The sequence below is a fragment of the Triturus cristatus genome, chromosome 7 (genome assembly GCF_964204655.1).
Source record: "Triturus cristatus chromosome 7, aTriCri1.1, whole genome shotgun sequence".
Taxonomy (NCBI): Eukaryota; Metazoa; Chordata; class Amphibia; order Caudata; family Salamandridae; genus Triturus; species Triturus cristatus.
The window spans coordinates 315041290-315064818 of record NC_140590.1 but is presented as its reverse complement, the minus strand read 5'-3'; the positions used below and the strand labels follow the sequence as shown (position 1 = coordinate 315064818).

The window sequence follows — 23529 nt, the reverse complement described above, 5'->3', positions numbered from 1 at the left end:
AAAAAGTTATTTAAGCACTTCTCCTAGTTTGCCACACACCACATGCTGGGACTGAGGATCAGATGTAGTCTCTTAAAGTAAGGCGGTGGCCTCTGGACGGGTCTCCACCCCGCGGATTCAGCAGAACTGTTATTCAATTATGGCGCAGTTGCACAAATGTGAATTATTTCGGGCAGGGGTCCTTGTCCTTCGGCAGCAGTCGGGCTCAATAAACCAATCTCTACTGGCTAGCACGCTAAAATGTTGCTCGGATATGAATTTACCTTGAAAAATAAAAAGACAAGAAGAGTTTGGCAAAACAGGCACAAGTTGGTTTAATTAAACACAGCAGCTGGTACGGCATCAACAGTCGTGTCTGAAGACGGTCTCAATGTACAGAAGTTTTGGCCAGTAATATTCACAGTTCTATAGGTTCAATAAAGCAATTACACATTCTTGTAGAGCATGTGGATCCGGGCCCGGTCATGAACAACCATTGGATAAGGGGGACACAGGTGGTTCTTGACCTCGCAGAGAGCTTGTGTGGGCCAGCATGTATGTGTCCAGATGTCCGGCATGGGGAGTGCGTGATGACTGCGTGTGATGTGCATGCTGTGTTCTGATTGACTGAGTGTTTCTAACTACATGCAGCACCTGACTTTGAGGTATTTTGGGAATGTGTGCCTTGGGCCAAACATGTTTTATTGAGACCAAGGCTTAAAGTGGAATTGAAAAACCTGGGGGCCTCTCAAAGAGGTGTGGCTGATGTAATCAAGGGCATGGCTTAAAAAGAAGCTAAAAATCTGAGTTTAGCATATTATGCCACCCGACTGAAATTTTGCTGCTTTTACAAACAATGAAAGGAGGAGCTTAGACAGATAAGCTTTTGTTGTAAATCCACAATGTAATTTGTTCACTAAAGAGGGCAACAATAGGAGACTGCAACAACACAATAACAATAGTAGACATCACAAAATCTATATTATTTTATAGGAAATTCATCTTTTATTCCTTCTTTTCTTGCACATAAAGATAGGAGCACGAGCACAGCCAAGGACACAGCTTAAGACACAGCCAATGCATTTCATCCTTATACAAAAGGACTTCTTCAGGGCAGATCGTCTCGTTCTCTGTAATCCATCATTTCATTATTTTTTCAATATTTTCCAACACTTTGAATGGGGCATTCCCTGTATACGGAACTCCAAGAGATGCTTTTTAAGTACCATTCCTTCTTTTTGCAGCCAAAACCCTTTTTCTATTGTTGAATAAAGCAGTCATACGCCCAACACGTTTTAAATGGCAGAGCTCCCTTTCTTCAAGACCCTGCATCCACAACACGCTCCGGCATCCACTCCTCTCTATTTGCTGCTTCTGTCGATGCATACAGACATATAACAAGTAACATTACACCCACAACAAGCCAGGATTATTGGCTTTGTCAATGGTTGTTAGTTGCGTAGGATAAATAAGCAACAACTATGGTTTTATTGTATAGAATATTGAAAATGTGAAACTACTTCAGTTTTGAAATCATGGGATTGTGAAAGAACTATAAGGAGTCTCTTCGAAGTTACACCAAAAGTAGTGAAGTGGTGCTGATGTTATGTAAGATTTCTTTTTTCACCGTGAGGGTGAGAGCAAAAATGGAGAACCCTATAGGGACCCGTCTTAGCATCTGCTTTTTAGAACTGTTGGTGCTGAGCACCGGCGGAACCATACCCATTTAAAGCCCTGATTGGGGCCAATCTCCATTGACCTGTTTGTGGTGTAACTGCCTATCTGTGGGATTGATCAGGGTTTTCCCTGTTTGCGTGTTTGTCTTCGGGCTAAGTATGATCCCACCTATCAATGGATAGGCTTGGGTCGCAGGGCCTGTCTGACCACGTATCTCTGACTCGGGGTTGATGGGGAGGTCATCTCGGGTGAGTTCAACAGCAATTATACGAGTTCGTTATTATGTATGCATATAACATGGTGGTCATTGATATCTTATTTACCAACATTCTCATTATTATGCATACATTTGTCATAGCGAACATCGACATTGTTTTTACTGTTATAGAGTTGACTTTGTTAGGCGTGCATATATCATGGCATACATTGACATCACATTAACCGATATTAACATTAGGATGGTAAAGAAAGGGAACAGCAGATTTTACAAACCTATCAACGTGGTAAAGGTCAACAAAAGCAGTGCCATCTCCCAAGGTGGTAGATGTTAGAGTCTCAAGAGAGCCTAAATGCCTCAACAACATGACTTCACCTTCCACCAGGAGTTGGGAAGAGGAAAGATTCCATGGGAGTCACTACGTAATGTTACACAATTTGAAACAATACATAGTCTTACTCGAGTCCAGATTTATCATCAGCTAGTCCATCAGAGTTGGGTGAATTTGCCATTCTGACTGAGGTACTCACTTCTCTGCACACACAGAAGATCTGTCTGACACTCAGCCCAGGAGACAGAGCTAACTGTATCTAACACAGTAGCTGAACTTGTGAAGTGTGAACCACGTGTGAGATCGCCACATCTACTGAATTTGCTAATTATTATTTTTTCACGATTTCGAGTAATATGCTCGTGTATACTATTTTAGTAATGATATTTAATGTATAAGCATATTTCTCTGTTAACTTGATATTTCCACTCCCCTCTCTCTCTCTCTTCCTTTCCATGCGCCTCCCCCCCCAGTCTCCGCTCACATGGTTGAGCTTGGAATGCTGACGTTGTTTTGTGTTGTGTGAAGCTCTGGCCGTTGGCGACTTAACGATGCCGACCTATGAAGAGATTAAACACGCTCTTGGTTTTTACCTTTAGTTTGCCTGTTTCCTGCTCATTATTACATAGCCTTGCTGACTCAAATCTTCTTAATTTTCTTTACTCTTTCTCTCCGCCTTTATTTTTACTCTTTCTGTAGTTCCTCTATTTCGAAATATATGCCAAATATTTTTTTCCCCTAATTTCCTTACCACGCTAATATTTACTTCCTTTTCCTATTTTTGTCTGGATATCCTGGTCTCATACATTTTCTGTTACGCTTATCCGCCACCACCCCACGAATGGTAAAGCTAACGTTAAATGGAGTCGAAACAATAGGACCCAGATGGCACACTTGAAATAACAAGCCAATCGTTGTCCTCGCTGCCCAAACTGTGCAGTCTAATGGCTACGCGTCAGTGACGCAAGGTAGAGGTCGGGTGGCTCTCTTAGGCGGAAGTCTAATCGGCGAAGTCGAGGCGCATGGAAGGAGGGTTGAGGGAGCGACAGGAAGTTCCTAGCTGTTGACTGGGTATACGGGCCGGGTGGCTCTAGTCGGCGGAAGTCTCCTCACCAATACCGGTCTCATTTGCACGGGGTTATAGGAGTCTTTTGGTCCCCTCAGGCCGTAACGTCGCTTTCTTAGACGATAAAGCAAAAGTCACCCATTGAGGATTGAAGAGGCCGTCAACAGGCGGGAGGCGCACCAGGTACATCCTCCACCCGAATTATCTATGACTAGAACGGAGAACCCTCAGAGGTCTCCATCATGTACACACGCGGGAAACACCCTTACCCTCGCTCTCCGAGAGACCCTGAGACATGTCCAATGTTAACGATTTTTCCTGATTACACTTAAGACGTACTTTTCGGTGTTAGTGTACTACTTGGCGTCGATCATTGAAAACTGTTTCACCCTGTGCTTTTCTGTTGAGTGATCGCCCCTGTTACTTTTAACTCTGAGCAAGTGTGTGACTGACATGAGTGGCGGTTTATGGTGACTTCAACATAGAAGGTATATCGCCGTAAGGGTAATTCCAGTAGTGGTAGTTTGCAGGTGTAATTATTTAGGTTTAAGAGCGCGACTACCTCAATCCGGGCCAGTGACAGAAGCTTAACTGGATAGCGGAAACAAACCAGACAAAACTATTGGCTTTGACAGTTCTTGTTAGCAGTATCACCTATACAACTAGCACTGATTTTGTAATGAGCAATTTGGGTTGGATGTTTCAATTCTGAAAACAGACTCTTACATATTACTGAGGCCTCTGGTCACTCAGTTCTCCCCTTCACTCTACTTTCTTATGCAACCCTCACTGTGTTGGACACCTTTGCCCTGTTTTCTCTCCAAATCATTCTGAATGTTTCCAGCTGCATATCTCGCGTCCTCTTTCCTCTTCAGCTGAGTCTTTTCACTGTCTCCTTCTGCACATACTATATTTATCACCTCAACTTTATCCCCATACACATAATCACACCCTCCCCTATAAGCCCTCTATTTTCATCATCTTAGCACTTAGCAGTGAAGCACTTTCACACAACTTCTTGTAGAATTACAATTGTCACAAATGTAGCCATCACTCTTTGTGCTCTGCAGAGAGGCCACTGATTGGATTTGCTTGCATCTAAAAACCTTCCTGACCTACTGGCAGACACTGTGAAAAATAAGCATTCCATTCAGAATTGGGTTTGGAGCTGTCTGATGTGGCCGTTATGAATCCCTACAACTTGAACTCACCCACAGAACTAGATGTGACTCATTTCATGGTAAATGCTAGATAAAGGTCATATTGCATGAAAGAAAAACTACAGAAGCACAGCATCTGAAATAGGCAGTTATTGTTTAGAAATTAATATCTGTGTGTGTTATTTAAAGCTAAGGACTTAAATAAAGGGCACAGTAGGGATCCATTTCAATGTCTGTTTCTTGGGACCACCCCATTTAAAGACCCAATAGTAGCATGTCTTACTCTGTTAGCCTTGCAGCTAACTAACTTTCACTGCAATCGGTCACCAAATAATACATATTTAAGAAAAAATCACCAGTTTTGTAATATTATTGATCCTAAAAAAATATTCATTGAATGGGGTGCGCCATATAAAATAGATTTGATGTAGGAATTTTGAACTGTGTTGTTTTCCTGGACTTTGATCACTTAGACCTAATGAAGCACTTAGGGGCATATCTACAAGGACAGCGATAAATAAACGCAAAGCACGCTTAGCGCTTTGTTATTTATCGCCGTCTATCTCTGGAATGTCTCGCCCTGGTAACGTGTTATTAACAACGCGTTACTCCAGGGCGATAACAATTCCAGAGATCGCAGGGAAAAAGCAGTTTTGTAGGGAACATCGCTGGTTTTCCAGCGATGTTCCCTGCAAAACGGCGATAACCTTGCTGATACGACACACAGGGTCGTATCAGCATAATCCACCCCAATGTCAGGGATAGGTAAGTCGGCATTTTAGCAGACGTTAGTTTAGGTAGAAAACAGCGGTTTTCTCCAAAAACTAACGTGCTAAAATCCTGTGGGCTGTCTTGTAAGTATCGCGATGCGAACATCAGCGATATTTGCAAGGTGGTCCATCCGGGGTATGCCCAGTGACGCCCACTTAGCATCTCATTAGAGTTGCAAAGGGAGGCGTTGGGGGGGGGAGGGGGGGAGGGTGCTAACATGCGATTAGGCATGTTAGCACCCTCTTGTAAATAGGGTGATAGTTTTATCTCTGCTTTTTAAGCCAAAAAAGCGGAGATAAAGCCCCTTAGTTCTGTAAACTCAATTGGAACTTAACTTGAGTAAGCTTTTTGATGCACAGTGATAAGATCTGATTTATTTGGTACGCCTCATTGAATGAAAAATCGTTCTTTAATTCAGCAAAACTGGTGATTTTCTCTGGATAGGAATTATTTGGGGACTGAATGCAGTTAAAGTTATATGAAAGGCTATCCGAGTAGGACATTATTTTGATGTAGTATTCCCGTTACCTCGGGTTTCTCTGGCACCGCCTTTCAGAGGATTCCAAAAACATAATGCAGCGTTTATATTTTGGCAGCACACACCAGTATAATAATAATAATAGCATGAGTTTGACAATGGGTTACAAAAACATTTAAAGAATGCTTGACTGACACCCTCCCTCTCCCTTTTTTTCCATATGCTAGGATTTGTTTCAGTTGCGTTAGCTGAGCACAAGATGTGTGACAGTTGAACGTGTTAATCATATAGCGGGAAGGCAACCAATGGGTGAACTTTCAGACTATCATTGGTGCATTCAGAGGAGACTGTTTTAATTTGAGATTCAACAGGAAAACTATTCTAGTGCCTTTCCTGTGATGCCTGGAGAAGTAATGTTTGCTAGGATGGTAGTAGAATCGACTCGGTGGAAAGCAGAAGAAATGTTAAGGAGTGTTTGGATTTGAGAAAATGGGCAGGATCAAGTTTGAATCGAAGATTGCTGAAGCCTAATTGAAATGTGTTAATTAAGTTGAAAGAGGAAAGATGACAGGCAAGCCAGTTGAATACCACCCATGTTTTAGAGAAAAGGAGAGGTGATAATTGAATGGTAGAAATAATCTCCAGCAAGTAGAGACAACTCAGAAAATTGGAAATGAGTGCTAATGGTTAGATCAATTAGGGATACAGGTGGATGGGGTCCGGGATAGTTCTGGATCTGAATGCAATGGGTTAGCACAGCAAGTGAAGACGTGGCACAAACGAATTAGTGCAATTGTGCAGTGTGTTAATGGTGTATTGTATACTGTGCCTAATTTGTAACCACAGTAATTGCAAGTGAGCGCATAGTTTTGAAGCCAGCGGCTGGTGCTACAAATATCTGAATGGCAATGCTGCATAGTCTCGATTCCATTTCATGTCCCTTTCATCCACCACCAAACACTCTGACTCTTTATCTCACTCTTGCCGGTTCTTTTGAATCCTTTAGCCTCTGTTTTTCATCTTTTTCTGCCTCTTTCTTTCCTCCTTTTGTGTTTTTCTCTTTTTAGCTCTGGGTGAAATTCTGGTAGGGAAGAATAAGTGCTATTCCCCAGAGTACTGGTGTGCCCCAACTGCAGCCTCTGGCTCAAATTAAGAACTGAGTGAATGGGGTGGGGGGTCTGAGGCAGCCGGGTGCATTCTGTGTGTGCTCATAATGGAGGGCTATTTGAAGAGAAGTAAGTTGCATAGCGATAAGATTAAATATGGTCATTCTAGAATAGTGTTTCAGATCCAAGTTACAATGGCTGAGTAACATAGGAGGGGTAGAGCGAGTATCAGAATGAAGATGGAGACCATTCAGAGAAGTTACATGTGATAATGGTTGGGTGATGTAGTGCAGCAATACAACGTCTAAAAGAAACGTGGATTGTGATAGCTATGTTTTTGACAGCTCCTTAGATAAGTTACAATATCAACATTGTCAGCATTTTTGATGGGTGCCGTTGTGCTTTCTGTGTCTGGACGCCATTTATTGTTCTTGGCTTTCTTGTTGACTGGAGTCAAAGTGCACTAATGTGTTGCTTGGTTGGCAGAGAGAGCTGTTGCAGTTTATAGTTTGGTAAATATTCCCTGGGAAGAGGTTCCTTTAGTGACCTCTTTAATGTAACATGTCTACTGATGTATCTATCGAAGGATTTATCAGTAGAAGTTGGTTTGTAGGTAGATCAGTTATCTGTCATTCTTCTTTATAATAGTTGTTTATTGAAGTACCTTGTTAACTGAACAGATGGCTTTTAGTTTGTGTTGTGCACTTGTAGGTGTTGCATGTTTTGACCAACATTTGATATGAATCGTTTTGAAGAGTATGTTGTGTGTATGTAGGTGTACTTTTGGATTGGCAACACTTAGCTACCTATATTAGTTTGTTGAGTTGTATGTGTGATTGTGGTAGATGGTGTATCAACATTTTTTGTTTGATTTGTTTTTTGGGGGGATGTATTGTGGAAATTCAATATTTTTATGTTGGTTCCGAATCCGGCATTGTAATTTGGTATTGTTGTTTTTGTAGGAGTGCTGGAAAGCTGTCTAGGGCGTATAGTTGCACTTGGGAACTGTACACATTAACTAATTTCTAGAGATAGTGTGTATTTATTGATTAATGACATGCTTTGACATTTTTTAAAAAAAATATTGTCTGGGTCGTTTTTGTTACATTAAGAGACTTTAAAAAAAAAAAAAATGATATAGCGAGAACTAGACCCGAAGATATCCGGTACCAGAGCGCTTTACATGAGCACCAGTTGCATTACAGACACATTCATTTTTGTTGGGCACTGGGAGATTAAGTGATATGCCCTGAATCACAGGATGTTGTGTCGTTGCGGAGACTTGATTCCGGGTCCCCGGCTTTGAGGTCGACCCCTCTAGCCGTAAGGCTACACCCTTAACTGATCCCTCGGATGTAGGGGATTTGATTTTGTTGCTCAAGTGCGAGCTTTGAGTGTTTGACAGATTCCAGTGTGCTCTGGTGGGATTTTTCTTTAGCAGAAGACATATCTTTAACTAAGATATTATGGAGATATTTTGGTACACATACATTTTTTCTATTAAAACAAAATTCAGTATTACAGTCTGCAGATATTAAACCTAGTATTGCTTCGTTTCAAACTTTAGCTGTACATTATCAGGCCTTTGACAAGTGGACAGGGCAGTGTGATGGGTTTCATTGATGATTGCACAAGATTCACTGTAATGGGCTAAGGGATGCATGCTGCTCCCGGTGAATTGTACTCCTCGCTGTCCAGAGTTTCTTCCTAGATAACGTGTTGGAAGGATTTCCACTTGAAGAAGATAGCTATGATCTATTGAAGTCCGAGGTGTAATATATTTAAACTAAACTCACTTTTTTTCTGGGATTGTCAGAAATGGAAGCAGTTGAAAGAAACTATTGATGACTTTGGTTCGTACAGACCGTTGTAAGAATTTTTAAAGGAACACTGTGCATTGCAATTGAGGTAATGAGTACTAATGTTTCAGGCGTAAATAAGAGGTGGCTTGCAGTTAATGTGGATGTTTTTACATAAATTCACCAATTAATTCATAATTAAATTAGGTTGAATAGCACGTTGGGGCTAGTTGTATTGTAAAATCTAGTTAGGGAAGTTATTAGGTGTACCACTGCTGGGTTTGCCACATTTTCAGGGCCGTGTTCCTAACTCTGACCAACGTTGCTGGGACAAAGCTGGCATCACGTCACACTCAGATCTCCTAATGGACAACTGCTATCCCTCAAATCGCTTATAGAACAGTTTGCACTATGTGGCGGTCAGTTTTTGGCCTACACTGTAATCTTCGAATGGTCTGGGCTATCTCAGATGATGCATTCCGTAAACACGATGGGCGGAGAATAGTTAGGTGACTTCATAAAGCTATCCTAACCCATACCCAACTCCCCCAGCAAACTGTCCAAGATTCCTGGGAGCTCGAGCTTCGTTGGCCTCACAGATCAAGAATGGACAAAAGCCCTACAATATCCAAGCAGTGTTGCACTGTGCTTGTTTTTAAATTAATACAATTATTCATTCTTCACAAGGCTTGCTTCTCTCCATCTGGCGTTAACGGCCTATTCCCCACAGCTAACAAGGCTTGTACTCATTGTGAGGTTGATTTTCATTGTATGCTTTAGGGGTGCCCTAACTTGTCCACTTACTGGTCCTGAGTTCTGCTATGGATTGCAGAACTTGCAGGTCTTCGAAAGCTAGATATACAGGAAGCCAATGCTTTGGGACCCTTTGGGTGACCGGCGAAAGTCAAAACTGTCCTTCACCTCCTAGACCTGGCGCTTCCACTTGCCAAATGAGCAACCACAAGTAATTGGGTTTCACCTCGTCCTCTCCATCCCCTCATCCCCACTGCATACTTTAGAAGAGTGGATTCAGGCTCTCTGCCATTAGGCTGAAGCTGCTACCATCCATAGGGTAGCCCGTGGGCTCTGTAAGCTCCGTATAGTTAGCAATTGGGATGAAATACGGATGCTTCTCAGAACGAGTTAAGTTGATTAGATATCTTCTTTAGGAATGTCACCCTCCTCTCTACATCAACCCATGGGGCTCACAGGCTCCGACCTCCCTCCAGTTAACCTCGTACCACCATCACACTAGTGGCTCCATTGTCATGACCTCTTCACTCTCTAGCCTAGGGTCTCCACATTTCTCTCTCCCATCTTTGCATCACGGAATTCAAGACTGCCATGCACCCTATATGTGAAGTATCACTAACTCCTGAGCATCGACCTGGCATCTTAGTGTTGTCTTAGTTTGTTAATCCCACAAGCAGCAATTTAACCCAATCTCTTCTGACCGTTGCAACAAACTAGAACACTGTAGAGTGAAACAGATCATCCCCAACATTTAGCTCAGCCTAGTTAGCCTATTAATTAGCAATTTGTCTCATGATGTGTTATGAACTACTTTAATAGACTCCAATGTTATGTATTGCTAAGCACGGTATTGACATCTTGTGTGATCTGTGCTGAGGTTAAAACTCCAATAAATATTGTTTTTAAACCAAAAGAAAAGAAGGGATGTATTGGGTCGTTATCTTAAGATGTACATTTGTAATTAAATGTTAAATTACGGAAAAACTTCGTTTTTTTTTAAGGGTACCTAGGATAAAATGGGATTTAGACTTACAGCTTAAAGTTCAAACTAAATTTTAAGATTGGGGTTAGAAATGTATCTGGGTAATTTGTAGGGATGATTCCTGATGGTTAATTGTTGATTTGGGCAGAGATTATTCTTTTTCATCCATCATTGTAAACGTGTGGTTGTGTTATTAAAAACAATCTGTTGAAGAAAGGTTTAACTTGAAATCTTTCTTGCAATTCTGGCTCATGTCCACGATCTGTCTGGTGTTGATTTTGACAGACCGCTACAAATTGGCTTATAGTTGCTTGTTACACACAATACAAAATGTTAAATGTTATTAGTAACGTTATGTCATCTTAAGTACATTTGTGTAGAGAGTTGCCACTATTTGTATGTTCCAAGGTGCTTTTGGACTCTGGGCGCTCAATCACAGTTCTGGGATTCTCTGAACTAATTCCTCTTTATGTTTAAGGTTGTGTGGACATATGTGACCTTGAGATGATAAACACATTACTTGGTGCATTGGAACTACATTGCACATATGATGGTGCCATTTAAGGCATATTAGAAATGTGTTGGGTGCCTGTCTTCTTAGAGGACTGTTGAGCTAACGTTTGGCCTCATTACCTGAACTGATTTAGGGACTAAAGTGGAGGGGAGATGGTTTTCCTTGTATTGAAGCTTTGCGGCCCCTAATTGAGGTAGCATTGTTCTTGTTTTGAAAAAGTAGTATTTTACCCTAAAGCAGGGGGCTTTGGTCTGGTATTGGGAGAGTACACTTTCTCTTTTTGGGTCTCAAACACTGGTGACAGAAGAAAAACAAGTTAAAAACACGTGATAATATGACAAAATTTGAGCTCTTTGCTGTTGAGCGATGCTTGTCAATCACAGTAGTCTCTATTACCAAGGTTGTGAAGATAGGCTAATTTATGTATATGACCTGCTTCTGAAATTAGTTTAGCGTGGTATAAGCTCTCTAACCCCTTTGAGATAGTATGTCTGTAAACGACTGCTTTAGGTGATTGTTTGGCATAATACACCTGGCATGCCCTGAAAAAAGAGATCTCTTCCGGCGTGATCATTAACATGCTGCTCAAGAGCTCTTATTTGAGTTTATGGTCTAGTTGTAGGAAGAAACTAACAAATTGTTCTTTAGGTTAAGAGATACAGTTTGCGGATTTCGCCAGAGGACTATAGTTTACCAGCCTCAAACTATATGAAATCTGTGGCATAAAACCAGTCTCGGTATACAGCCTCAGCCCTTCAAATTTATTCTTTTAGTTACTCAGCACACAACACCCAGCTTAAAGGCTTATGACAACTCTGTTCAGATGCTAAACTGTATGTAAAAGTGAGACGGCAATAGTGAGTGAAGATTCATTTTCCACATGTTCACACAGTTAGATTGAACCCATTATGTACTTTGGATTGAGTTACACTGCTTAAAATTAGGACATACTTGAAAGCTTTAGTTTCAAACACACGATTAAATGCATATTCTTTCAAATGGCTGACTACAGTTGCCAATCCTGTTACTTCTTTCAAATTGAAAAATGGTTGTCATAAGCATACATTTCTGTGGCGTGGGAAATAGCCTTAACGCCGAAGTTTTTACTTCGTGTAACATTTACCATGCATTTTTTTTCATCGTAAAGACGGTTGGCACACAATTCTTTACAACACAAGACTTTAACACGCATTTATACGGTAGGTGGCAGTGTTTCACAATGTGACACGCTTTATGCATTTTTAAGGGGAATTAAAAAGGGGGATTTGGGCATCCCCCCCCCATATATATATATATATATATATATATATATATATATATTATATGTGTTAAATAGTGCCAAACCTGTAATAAAAAATGTATTACAAATTAATGTTACATTTTTAACACTAGTTAGCAGTGTTAGACTGTGAAAATATTTTTCAGTAACAGTAAGCATGGTAAAAGTGGAATACATGGTGAAGTGATCACTTGTAAGTGAATGGGATTGCGTGGTAATATCATACAACCTTGTAGAGCTCATAAGTTGCTCCAGCCCCATCATGGCCAGCAGTTTCTCCTGTTTTTGGCTAGAGGTGTGCGAGTTTGCATCAGGTGCATAGCCCTGCATTTCAATTCTGGAATGTGGGCAGGAGCTGCAGGTCCGATTTAGGGTGCAGCAGCTGGTGCATTTTCTGAACTGTTACTGAAAATGTAAGAGCTGACCAAGTGAAAGGATCTGTGAAGATGTGTTTTACACTTGAAGTGAGGCTGTGTGTGCATATATACTGCTGATAGGAGCAGTATTTAAGCATGATTAGTCTAGTCTATAGTGTTGAAACTGTTGGGGATTGTTGAAGGTCCATGCAGTTTTTTGTGCAATGTTATCTTGGCAATTTCGAGTACATTTCAGTAGTCACAGTGACCTCAGAATAGAAGTTTGTGAATACCTGATTCAAATCCATTTGCCATGTTTCTTCGAAACCAACTCCCAAAACATGCATTTTCAATGCGCAAGGTCTCGCATTTACTAAACTCTTGAAAATGTGAGGCCTATTGCATTGCAAATGATTGTCTGCAAAAGCGCTCCCCATTTCACAAACAATAGATAAAAAAAAACATTTGCCCTTGTTCTGCCGCAAATAAACCAAACCCCCACTGTGGCATGCAGCGCTATTGAAAACATAAATGAAGCCTAACAAGAGAGGAGTTCTGCCTGTGTGCAAGCAGGTGGAAAGCATTTAATAAAATAGTGCTCGGAGACTGTCCATTAAAGCCTACCGAGCAACAACACACGTAACAGGGGGTGTCGCCATGGGAGGTTACAAATGAATACAAGGCGGTACTAAGAAGGGACTAACAAGCCTATTAATGAATCAGATGCCAGCATTTATGAAGGGCAATGACACCAATGAAAAATATGGGTGGAGCTTCACCTCCATACTCCGAATACAGCATGCCTCGCAGAGCAGTTCATGCGCTGTTCAGGCTCAACCTAAAGACAATAGATCAAAGGATTTTGTGCACTAATTGATTCAGAATAGCAGGGAGACAGTGTTGATTTATAGAATTTAGGCATAGAAGAAGACTGTCTGTCAGTGAGCTTAGTCAATTGTGTTTTTGTGATACAGAATGGGATTTCAGCCCTTCTTGTGTGTTGTATGTGTGGGGATAACAGACCTGATGTAGCACATGCATGTTTTCCATTGTAGGAAGAATGAGTCACTGCAGTATTGGACTAGATATAATACAGGAATGCAATCTTTGATAGGAGCAGGCGGGGTAGAGGCAGAAGAACCAGCAGCAACAAAAGAGATCTAAAATATGATCATGGCGTACTGCAAGAGCTCTGCTCCAAAGACCTTACTAAATGCAGAAGATGCAGGATTTAGAAGATGGTTGTTGCTGAAGGGTGCAAAGGCCTCAAGCTACTAGTAATACTGTCACTATTAGTTTCAGTTACTTCCTTTTATGAAGCTTTGGCTGTGTAAAGAGCTCAGAAGAAGTGAAAAATGTAGTATTGCAGTTGAGACCATTGTCAACATAAGATGGCACATAGCAAAAAAACAAGCATTTGTAAATGACAATGCCTTTTATTTACCCGTTTTGAAAACCAACACATAAATAAAAGGCATTGTCATTTACAATGCCAGTAGCTGAAACTCTAGCAAATGTAAGACCTATTTCATTGCAATTGCTTGTTTTTTTTGATAATCAAGTTTATTGGCTTTTGAAGAGAACACAAAATACATTGGTAGCAAATCAGACACATTATTTAAGCACAGTTGCAATTGCTTGTTATTAATGGGACATGCACTACAAATGCTTGATGTACACCTAAAAAGATAGTAAATACTGTATACAGTAGGCTGACTCGCTTCATTTCTCCACTAGATGGCAATGCTCGCTCTAGGTAAAAATATAACTTTTTATGAAGGTGAATGAGTTGCGGCTGATAAAAGACCATTTTATTTTTTTAAGTTGTTTTATTATAACTCTTAAGCCACTGTAAAACATCTTTAGACCTGCTCTGTTGTGATCAACCGCACCTACCGACCTATAAAAGGGTAAACTGCATTTCTTTCCGTGTAGATTCACAGCACGCTGTAATCCTTAACGCTCCCCTTTTTCCGGGTTTTACATAATTTTAGTTGTGTGCTCCTGTCCGCCCTTTCTTTTCGACACAGGGCTGCTTTCAAACTAGTTGAGCGAGCCGTGCACAAGACGTGTGACCGCCGTAATTTAATGTAAAAAAAAAAACGGTTTGGGCGAGATGAGCGTCCCATCCCGCGAGTAATCCCATTGTGAAAGTGAAAGCGCTCATAGCGTGCTGCAAATACAAAAAAAAAAAGTGCCCGCCATTGCTAAAGCTGGCGTTCCACCAGTGCTCTTTATATCAGTTAAACAAAGAGTTCTTCCGAAGGGCTGATGCGAGCTATACAGTAAGGACATAAGTAAAAGGTTCAGTCCTGATGGGATGTCACAAATGAAAACGGGGAGGTACTAAGGAGGGACTTAGTAGCCTATTAACCCTTTCGATGCGCCCGTCGGCCAATGGCCGTCGCGAGCACTACCTCCGTAGTGCTGCACACGTCCGTTGGCCGACGCGGCCCTGCCCGCACAAGAATTTACCCGCACCGCGGCGGATTTTACGCCACGGTCAACGGGTTAACAAATCAGAAGCCAACATTTACAAAGGACAGTCACAGCAGTCAATTGAAAAGATGGGCAGAGAGTGGATGGAGCTTCAAGTCCATACCTGAATACAGCATGCCTCACAGAGCAGCGAATGCGCTGCCCAGGCTCGACCTAAAAATGGAGTTGGCGGTACAGATAGTATTGAAGTACTACGTCACAGCCTTAGCTTAAGCTTCTGATTTACTGTAATGGGGCATGCAGTACAATACCACACCTATTAAACCTTTGTGAATGTGTCGGGCTGAAATTAAAATAACTACTGGTTAGCATATTGCAGTTCTATAGAACTATGGTGAGAAAAATGGAAGCTTTGGATCTAGAATGGCAGTAGATGGGAGACTGCTTCTGTAAGTGTTTTGGCTAGAGTTGAGCCAACGGTCAAAACAAAAGTGAATGCTTGGATTGGTTTGATGAGAGTTGCCTAGAGCAAGTAGAGTAGAAAGAAGTAACAGAAAATTCCCATGCTGCCTCTAGGTATACGTTATGGGATAGAAAGGATTTGAAAGGTAATGTCTATAAAGGATGTAATTAGACAACCATACCTTGTAATTTTCGTACTCGCCTCTTCAGAGCTACTCAAATTGTTTCTGCTAAATTGCTTTTGCATGTTCTTTATTAGTTTGCTGGTGAGTACAGCATGTTCCTGGACTTCAGGATACTATGGGTTCAACTCGACTGACAGCCCGAGAACTGTGCGAAAATGATGATCTCGCCACTAGTCTGGTGCTCGACCCATACCTGGGATTCAGGACCCACAAGATGAACATCAGGTGAGGAAATTAATGAATCACGATGGGTGATTGCTGACTATATAGAACTTTACATTTAGGCTAGATAATACAAATGTATAAGAGTGAGTGTAATGATCAGTTTTCTAGTAACACAGATCTTTTTTCTAGACCCCCCTGCCAATAAAGACCTAGTCAGGGTGCCAACTCTAATCTGAAAACCTGTTGCTGTGCAATAATTCGACCACCCACTGAGCAATATTTGAGTGAGATATGTTTCAGGCAACAAACAATCTCATGAGACATTACAAGGATAGTGGAGCCCCATATCCCCTTACATTAAAGAAGTAGACACTCCAGAACACTAGAACCAGAGAAATATATTTGAAATATTTATTTAAATTCAGAATCCTTGTCTAGTGCACACAATATGAATTGTGTAACCACAATAAAGAGAATGATTCTAACAATTGGGTGTTTGTAAGTTCTAAGGCACTCATAAAACCATCATACAGTTTTATACAAACCAGGTTTTTGCCTGCGGTGCTCTCTAAAGATGGGAAGATACACACTACTCCCCTAATTACAATCCTAGGATTGAACACCAATGGTTAACGTTGTGAGGCACACGCAACTCTTATCAGTTTCATTCAGAATATACAGTATAATGACCAGAGAGAGCTTCTTGACTTGTGGGTTTATTTCCTGGCTTTTCCTTTCTCGTTAGACCTCCTTGTAACTTTAGGCAACACATGTTTAGTCGTCTCGAGGAAGTGTCCCTATGACTTCATCAAGGCTAAAAGCAATACAAACAACCACTGTTGCTATATAATACATATGTGAAGTATCTACAGAAGGCCATAACATTTGGATTTAAGTGCCATAACAGTACGACACCTGTCATGTGTTGCAATTAGAATTCATAAGTTGAAGACCCATGTACATAACCTGTTTCCTTTCTTTCAGATATACCCCAAATTATGTGAGAAACCTCTAGCACGCCATAGTGCATGATACACTATGTTGGCGAGAGACCACCAGAAATCTATGACATGCGTATTTGGCAAACATATAAATGACATAAAAGCACCTTAAATGGAAAACATGCTCAAGTGTTCCTTATAGCCCAATAACATTGTGGCAGGACATCTGTCTAAGGTAGTGCAAATGGATATGGCGCAACCCATAGTGTATGTAGATAAGCTGAAAAGTAAATGTACCTAGTATGTCCAATTGTCCTCTGGAGTCAGTCCAATAGTAGAAGAGGGAATGATTGTTGTAATAGACTTAAGAACAGGTATGACCATTGATTGAAAAAGAAAACATGAGTGTAAAAATGCCTACCCCATTCCCGGTGTGAAAATCCAAACCGAAAGTGGTCAGTTTGTTGTGCCCGTAGGAGGCACCGATGCCAAATGATGGTATCTTCTAATGCAACAATACATAGTTGCAGTACGTGACTGAGCGTTGTCCCTGTATAAAATAAATCTGGGGATACAAAACGCTGTTTGCTTCCAAGTGCTGTTTTTCACTTAAAAATTGATATATTGACTGGTACTTGTTACATTTTTGTCGTTTTGCTCTTGTTTTGTTCAGAATATAATCTATTTTTCTAAACTGGTGTGAAGTCTTTTTGTGGTGTTTTCACTGTTACAGTGTGTATGCACAAATACTTCACACATTGCCTGTTTAGATCAGCCTGACTGCTAGGTGCCAAGCTACCAGAGGGTGAGCACAGGTGGTCTTTGTGTGTACCTCACTTACACTGACTAGGATTGTGGTTTCTGCTTAGACAGGCTGCATACCTCTGCCAGCCAGAAACCCGATTTCTAGCAGGTATCAACACAATGGTAGTGTTTCTCAGGTCCCAAGGCAGAGATCACTGTTGGCGGATCTTCTCTAAAATGGATAGCAAGTGAGGCAACCATAAGGATGCACAATTGTCGAAGAATTCTGGAGGGAACCCATTCGGGCCCAGAGTTTTGCCCAAGGGATATGTTTGATATTGCCTGTTAAATCATCTACTTAGTGATGGGGATATCAAGTTCCAAGCATTCTTCCCCGGACAGGGTTCACCCACTCGATCTGTGGTGGAGGAATGGGGGTAGAGCTGGGATAAAGGTTTTTATACTAATGCGCAAAGAGCGCCAATATTCTCAGGTGGTGGGAGACTAACCGGCCAGTATCATCTCATGAACATGATAGTGTGCATCTTCGCTTCCTGATTAGCCAGCCAGTACAACAATTTTCCTATTTTATCTCCCTGTTCATGTATCCTATGATTACATCATTTCAGTTGGGATCAAGCCTGTTTGAAATGCCTAAGGATTTTCTCTTTGGAGAAGTCCACGAATTGCGACACAAGGGACCATAGCTCTCATTGAAGGAGGCTACTGCTTGCCTCTTGTCTAGCTCCTTGCATTGGACACGAGACAAGGTGCCGCCTCTGATGATGGTCTTAAACTTCTTCCACAGCGTCACTGAGGGGGAAATCGAGGCTGGGTCATGTTGAAAATATTCTGGAATGGCCTCTTGTAGTCTGTCTGCAAGGTGGTCATCCAAGTGCCATCACACATTGTCACCAGATGCCATTTTTTTTTTTTTTGCAGAGTTTTATATAGCGCGAACTTGACCCGGTATCGGAGCACTTTACATAGCACCAGTTACGTTACATGAGTACACACATTCATTTTTGTTAGGCACGGGGAGATTACGTGATTTGCCCAGAATCACAGGATGTTCAGCGTCCTTGCCGAGACTCGAACCCAGTTCCCCAGATTCGAGGTCGACCGCCCTAGCCGTTAGGCCAACTCCTCTCCCCAACTCCTCTCACTTGGTCCTGTATCAATCTCCTGAACCACCATCTCTACAGGGGAGAGATCTGAGAGACCCTGCGGGAGGATGCAGACCTGACTATTTGCCTAGCTTTTACCGCTGGGACAACTATGTAATGTGATATGTAATGGATCCAGCGGGCGCCGGTAACATAAACATGGGTAATCCCTAGTCTGTCAGTGCTCTAATGATTTTTTGCCCTCTCTAGGAGCAGGCACGGAGGACGTCTGCCTCTCTTAAAGGTGATCACTCCAATAGTGTCCCAGGAGGAGTGGGTGCCACTGGCATCGGCCTGTCGTGCCCTCCTAATCTCAGGGCAGGGCCCCCCCTTCGCATCCGATCTGCGACCTCTCACCCAACCTGTCACTTCCTGGGGAGGGAGCTCCTCCTCAATCCCCTCTCCGTTTCCCTCTCCACGAGATGTCAATTTGGGCTCCCAACATTTATTGGGGACAGTCTAAGGGCCTAACCTCCTTGAATCTGCCCATCCAGGACTCCTTAACCGGCACCATGCGCCATTGGTCTGATCCAACCTCTCCGGTAAAGGGGTACTTCTCATGGCCTCTCCTGGGCATCCCCCCTCCAAGCTAGTTGCTGACAGTGGAGGACGCACCGCCCACTTCTTAAACAGTGATGGGGTGGGCCATCCTCTCTGCAGCATCCTCTTGATCGGGCCTGCTGGTTTTTGTTAGGAGGCTGAGATTTTGGGCCAAACGGAGTTGATGGGGTCTCCAACTCACAGAGATGTCTATTTACCACCCAGAACTAGAGACATTGAAAAAGGAGGGCTAGCCATGCCATAGCAATCCAGCTACATTGTATCCGGCTGCCTGACGGTCCCACTAAATTCTTTTTACTTGCATTAGTATAAACAGGATGAGTGAAGACGTCCAAGAACACTTGATGGCACACAGGACATCCATTAGTAGAGTTTTAAGTGCCTTCAGGGTTCTAGCTCAATCTCAAAGTGCTAAAGTTGTCTGAAGTTCTGTAAGTATATTTTAGTTTAACTGCTTTTTTTGATTGTTACTAAATTCATATTCTTGGAAATTATTGCGACTGTTTATGTACATGTTTTTCCAGGTGTTTCTAACCACTAACACTGTCTGTTTTTGGTTTGAACAATCTTTCCCTCAAAAGGCAGAGTTCTGGATATGCAAACTGTAATCTTGTAGCCTAAATCGAGAATAGAACAGGATGCTCAGTTCAGAGGATATGGTTTCCTTTTGTGACCTCAGTGTTTCAATAAATGAATGAATGTTTGTTGAACTGTTTATTAACGGCTGCGCTTCTAGAGTCAGGAGTACAGCATGTTGAAGACATTATTCCATTCCATGGCAATATGATTGCGTTTTCCAGACCCCTATGAATTTGGACAGCGTGTACCTCATTTGAATGTCTATGGAAAGAAATGATCAGATAAAGGTGACTGGATGAGCCATAATTGAGGTCCACAAAGGAACTTTCTTGTCATACCAGGCGTTTTTTTCCCAAAATCATATTAAGACGTGTTTAAGGAATAGTATCACCAATAGATCGGCAAGCAGTCTGTGATATATACATTGTTATTCACTGAGAATCGTATGTTGAGGCTTTCTTTGTGTTTGGGGTGCTCACGATGAAGATTGGTCAGTCCATGTCACCAGTGACCCCTTCCACGTAAGAGCTGGAAAAAGGCCAGATAAAGAAATGTGTGAGATGTGCATGTAAAACAAATGGGCTCATAGAATGGCAGTATAATGACTATCCATAGGAATTTGTAGAGGTGGTTATGCATTTGAACCCGATGTGGTCTTTGTCCTCCATGCAGGGGACTGTAATCACGAATGCTGGTCCTTCCTCATTGCTGCTCCTAAACATTGCTATAGAGACGGATGTAGTTGGCGGTAGGGAGTGTTCTCCCATTGTAGTATGAGAGTTAATAAATCACGTCTCATTAATGTTTAGAGGGAGAAAGATTAGCATCATGAAATCATGTTTATTAATGACCATGTAAAAAGCTGATCCAGAGTTGAGTAGTGCAGAACTGTATATTCGAGCTGGAGATAACCGTTGTTCCCAGAAAAAAATCTACTAAAACATTTCAAGTTGGGCCTCCAATTCTATTTGTTCGAATGCTGGATACTTTGAAATGTAAGTTACTCAGGCAGATGACATTACAGATCTATGTTCCCACTCTAGATGTTGGGAAGTGATTGTGTGGCAACAATGCTACAATCTCCCTCTCTTGTGAGCCTGGTTGCTCTAAAGCAGTTACTCCTTTTGATGTTACTGTGCAGTTTATTTCCTCAATAACCCCTTACTCTTTGGTTCTTTTGCTCTCCCAGCACTCTTCCACCTATAAGAAGACAGCAGCACCTGAAGGAGGCACTGCAGACATTCCTGAAGCGGCGGGACCTGGAGGAAGCCTATCGAGCACTGACCATGGGAGAGTGGGCATGCCAGTACTTTTTGAACCGTAGCAGGCAGCAGGAGGCCACCCTCAAGGCACACGTAAGACCTTCCCATCACAGTTAATGTTCTGTTGTGCTGAACCTGTAGTGTTTTCCAGAGTTGTCCTTATAAGGAATTCTCTTTCTTGTTCAGCTCATTATAATTGTATTCGTTTTTACTTCTGTACCTTCTGATTCAACCAACCTCATGCTGGTTGGGCCAGATTTTTTTTGTGTGATCTTCAACACATCCATCACCTCTGCCACCTTCCCAGACGAGTGGAAAATGCGCAGAAATCAAATCCCTTCTCAAGAAGCCAACTCCCCCCCTGCCACCTCCAGCGAGCTCAAAAACTGCTGGCTTAATTCCCTGCTTCCCTCTCCCGCCAAAGTCCTTGAATAGGACATCAACCACCAACTTGTGGAATACCTCAAGAGCAATGGACTTCTGAACGCATCCCAGTCGAGTTCTGCACAAACCACAGCACCGAAACCGCCTGACCGCAGCCACGGACATCAGAGCCCTCCTAGACCAGGAGAGAATTGGCTGCCCTGATCCTCTTCGACCTCTCAGTGGCCTCAACACTGTGTCCCATGACACCCTGATCGAGAGGTTTCATCACATTGGAATCGAAGAGGACACCCACAAATGGATTGCATCCTTCCTTATCGGAAGAACACAGATAATCCGCCTTCCACCATTCACCACGAAGCCCCAGAACATCTGCAACAGCCATCAAGGTTCCTCCCTCTGTTCAGTGCCTACATGACCCCCACCCCCCCCCCACACCCACCCAGGCCAACATCATCAGAAAGCATGGCCTGAACATTATCTCCTACACATACGACATATGCCATCCAGTTCATCCTCTCGCTATCTAAAAATCTAACTGAAGACAAGGGCCAGCTTCCACCTGTGAATGGCCGGCTGGATGCAAATCGGCTACCTCAAGCTCAACACAGACAAGACGGAAGTACTGATCTTTGGGAACAACTCCTCCCTGTGGAACGATTTCTGGTGGCTGGCTGAACTGGGGCCCTCTCCCACATCCTCGTACTACACCCAGAACCTTCGCTTCCTCTTGGACAGCAAACTCACCATGAGGAACCAGATCAACGCAGTCTCCTCCGCCTGCTTCTTCACTCTGCGTATGTAGATCTTCTAATGGCTCCAGGTCTCCACCAGACGTACGTCACTCAAACCCTTATCACCAGCCGCTTGAACTATGGCAATGCACTTCTACGCAGGAATTACCACACACCTCCTGAAGAGACTACAGACCATTCAGAACTCAGCATCCAGACTCATCCTCGACCTCTCCCAAATGTACCACATCACCCCTCACCTGAAGAAACTCCACAAATGATTCACCTTGTTTTAGGGAAGAAGCACTGGTACTGAGGTCTGGTTAGAAGGCCTCCGTGCCCTTTTAGAGTTGAAAATCAGCATCTAGTAGCTAAAAAAAGAGGCAAGCAGTAGGGAGCCAATTACAATAAAAGCCCACTCTCCTACACTACTCCCTCCTCCCATCCCAACCCAACAGGCCAGGAGACTTTGCCACAACCTGGTAGTCTTCGTAGTCTGTCAGGCGAGGAAGAGAGTAAGGAAACAGGCTACACTGTTGCATGGCCTACTCTGCCTCAAATCCTCCTGTCCAGGTCACTGCCTCTGTGCAGATCACTTATTCCAACAGTAACAGGACCTATTTTAAGATGCACTAGATCGGTTTGAACTTTTCTCCTTTCCTTTGTGTTAGAGGTAGCTACCTCTGCTAACTCCCTCTTTGCCAGGGCAACTCACAGCTTGCCCAAAGAGGTTTTAGTAACCCCATCATCACAAACCGTGTCAGGGGACCAAACTTGCTGTTTGACAAGGGGTCAGGCCACCAGGCCAAGGACAGTGTAGCCATAAAAGCTAGTACCCAGCAGAGCCTACTGACTGCGGTCACTGCCCAGAATCATATCTTTAGCTCTTCACTGACATGTGAAGGAGCTAACGTACAGGATTCTTTGGATTCAAGGGGCCTGTCTGCTGTTTTTGAGTGGGCTGTTACTACATCTTGTAGCAAACATCCTCCATCCACTCTCTCTTCTGTTAGCCGAGGAGCCATCATCTCATGCTTAACAGCTGCCTGACTAGTCAAAACTTCTTAAGTAGGTCGGTCTTCACCAATGCCAACTGTGGAGTCCTCTCCTGCTGGAGCAGGATCTCCTTGGCTCAATTGAACTTTAGCTAAAGGTGCTGCTCTTTCCTACACCTTCTCCCAATTCTCTTCTTTCGGGGCATACTTGTACTTGCAGTAGGTTCAGCACCTCCAAAATCCTTGGGAGAGGACCGGCACTGGACCAGTTCCTCCTTTGGGCTCTGACCAACCTCTTCGAGGCTGTTTTCAAGGAGCCAATCAAGGGAGGTGGGGGGATTTGTACTTACTACCACCCTGCTCTAACTAAGGGACCCAGCTATTTCTAGGGGTACTAAATCCACAGGCCTAAAAGTACATCCCCTGGGACAGCCATTACTCTTC

The 23529-nt window shown here is 42.7% G+C and overlaps 1 protein-coding gene across 1 annotated transcript in view; it reads left to right on the top strand.

The window, feature by feature from the left end:
* The first annotated feature begins 3201 nt into the window (after nt 1-3201).
* Nucleotides 3202-23529, top strand: part of KMT5C (lysine methyltransferase 5C) — a 176932-nt gene continuing 156604 nt past the window's right edge. The window contains exons 1-3 of the mRNA XM_085616374.1: nt 3202-3453; nt 15629-15779; nt 20900-21065. Of these exons, the coding sequence (XP_085472500.1) occupies nt 15670-15779; nt 20900-21065 (276 nt within the window). The 5' untranslated portion in view covers nt 3202-3453; nt 15629-15669. The remainder of the gene's footprint in view (nt 3454-15628; nt 15780-20899; nt 21066-23529) is intronic.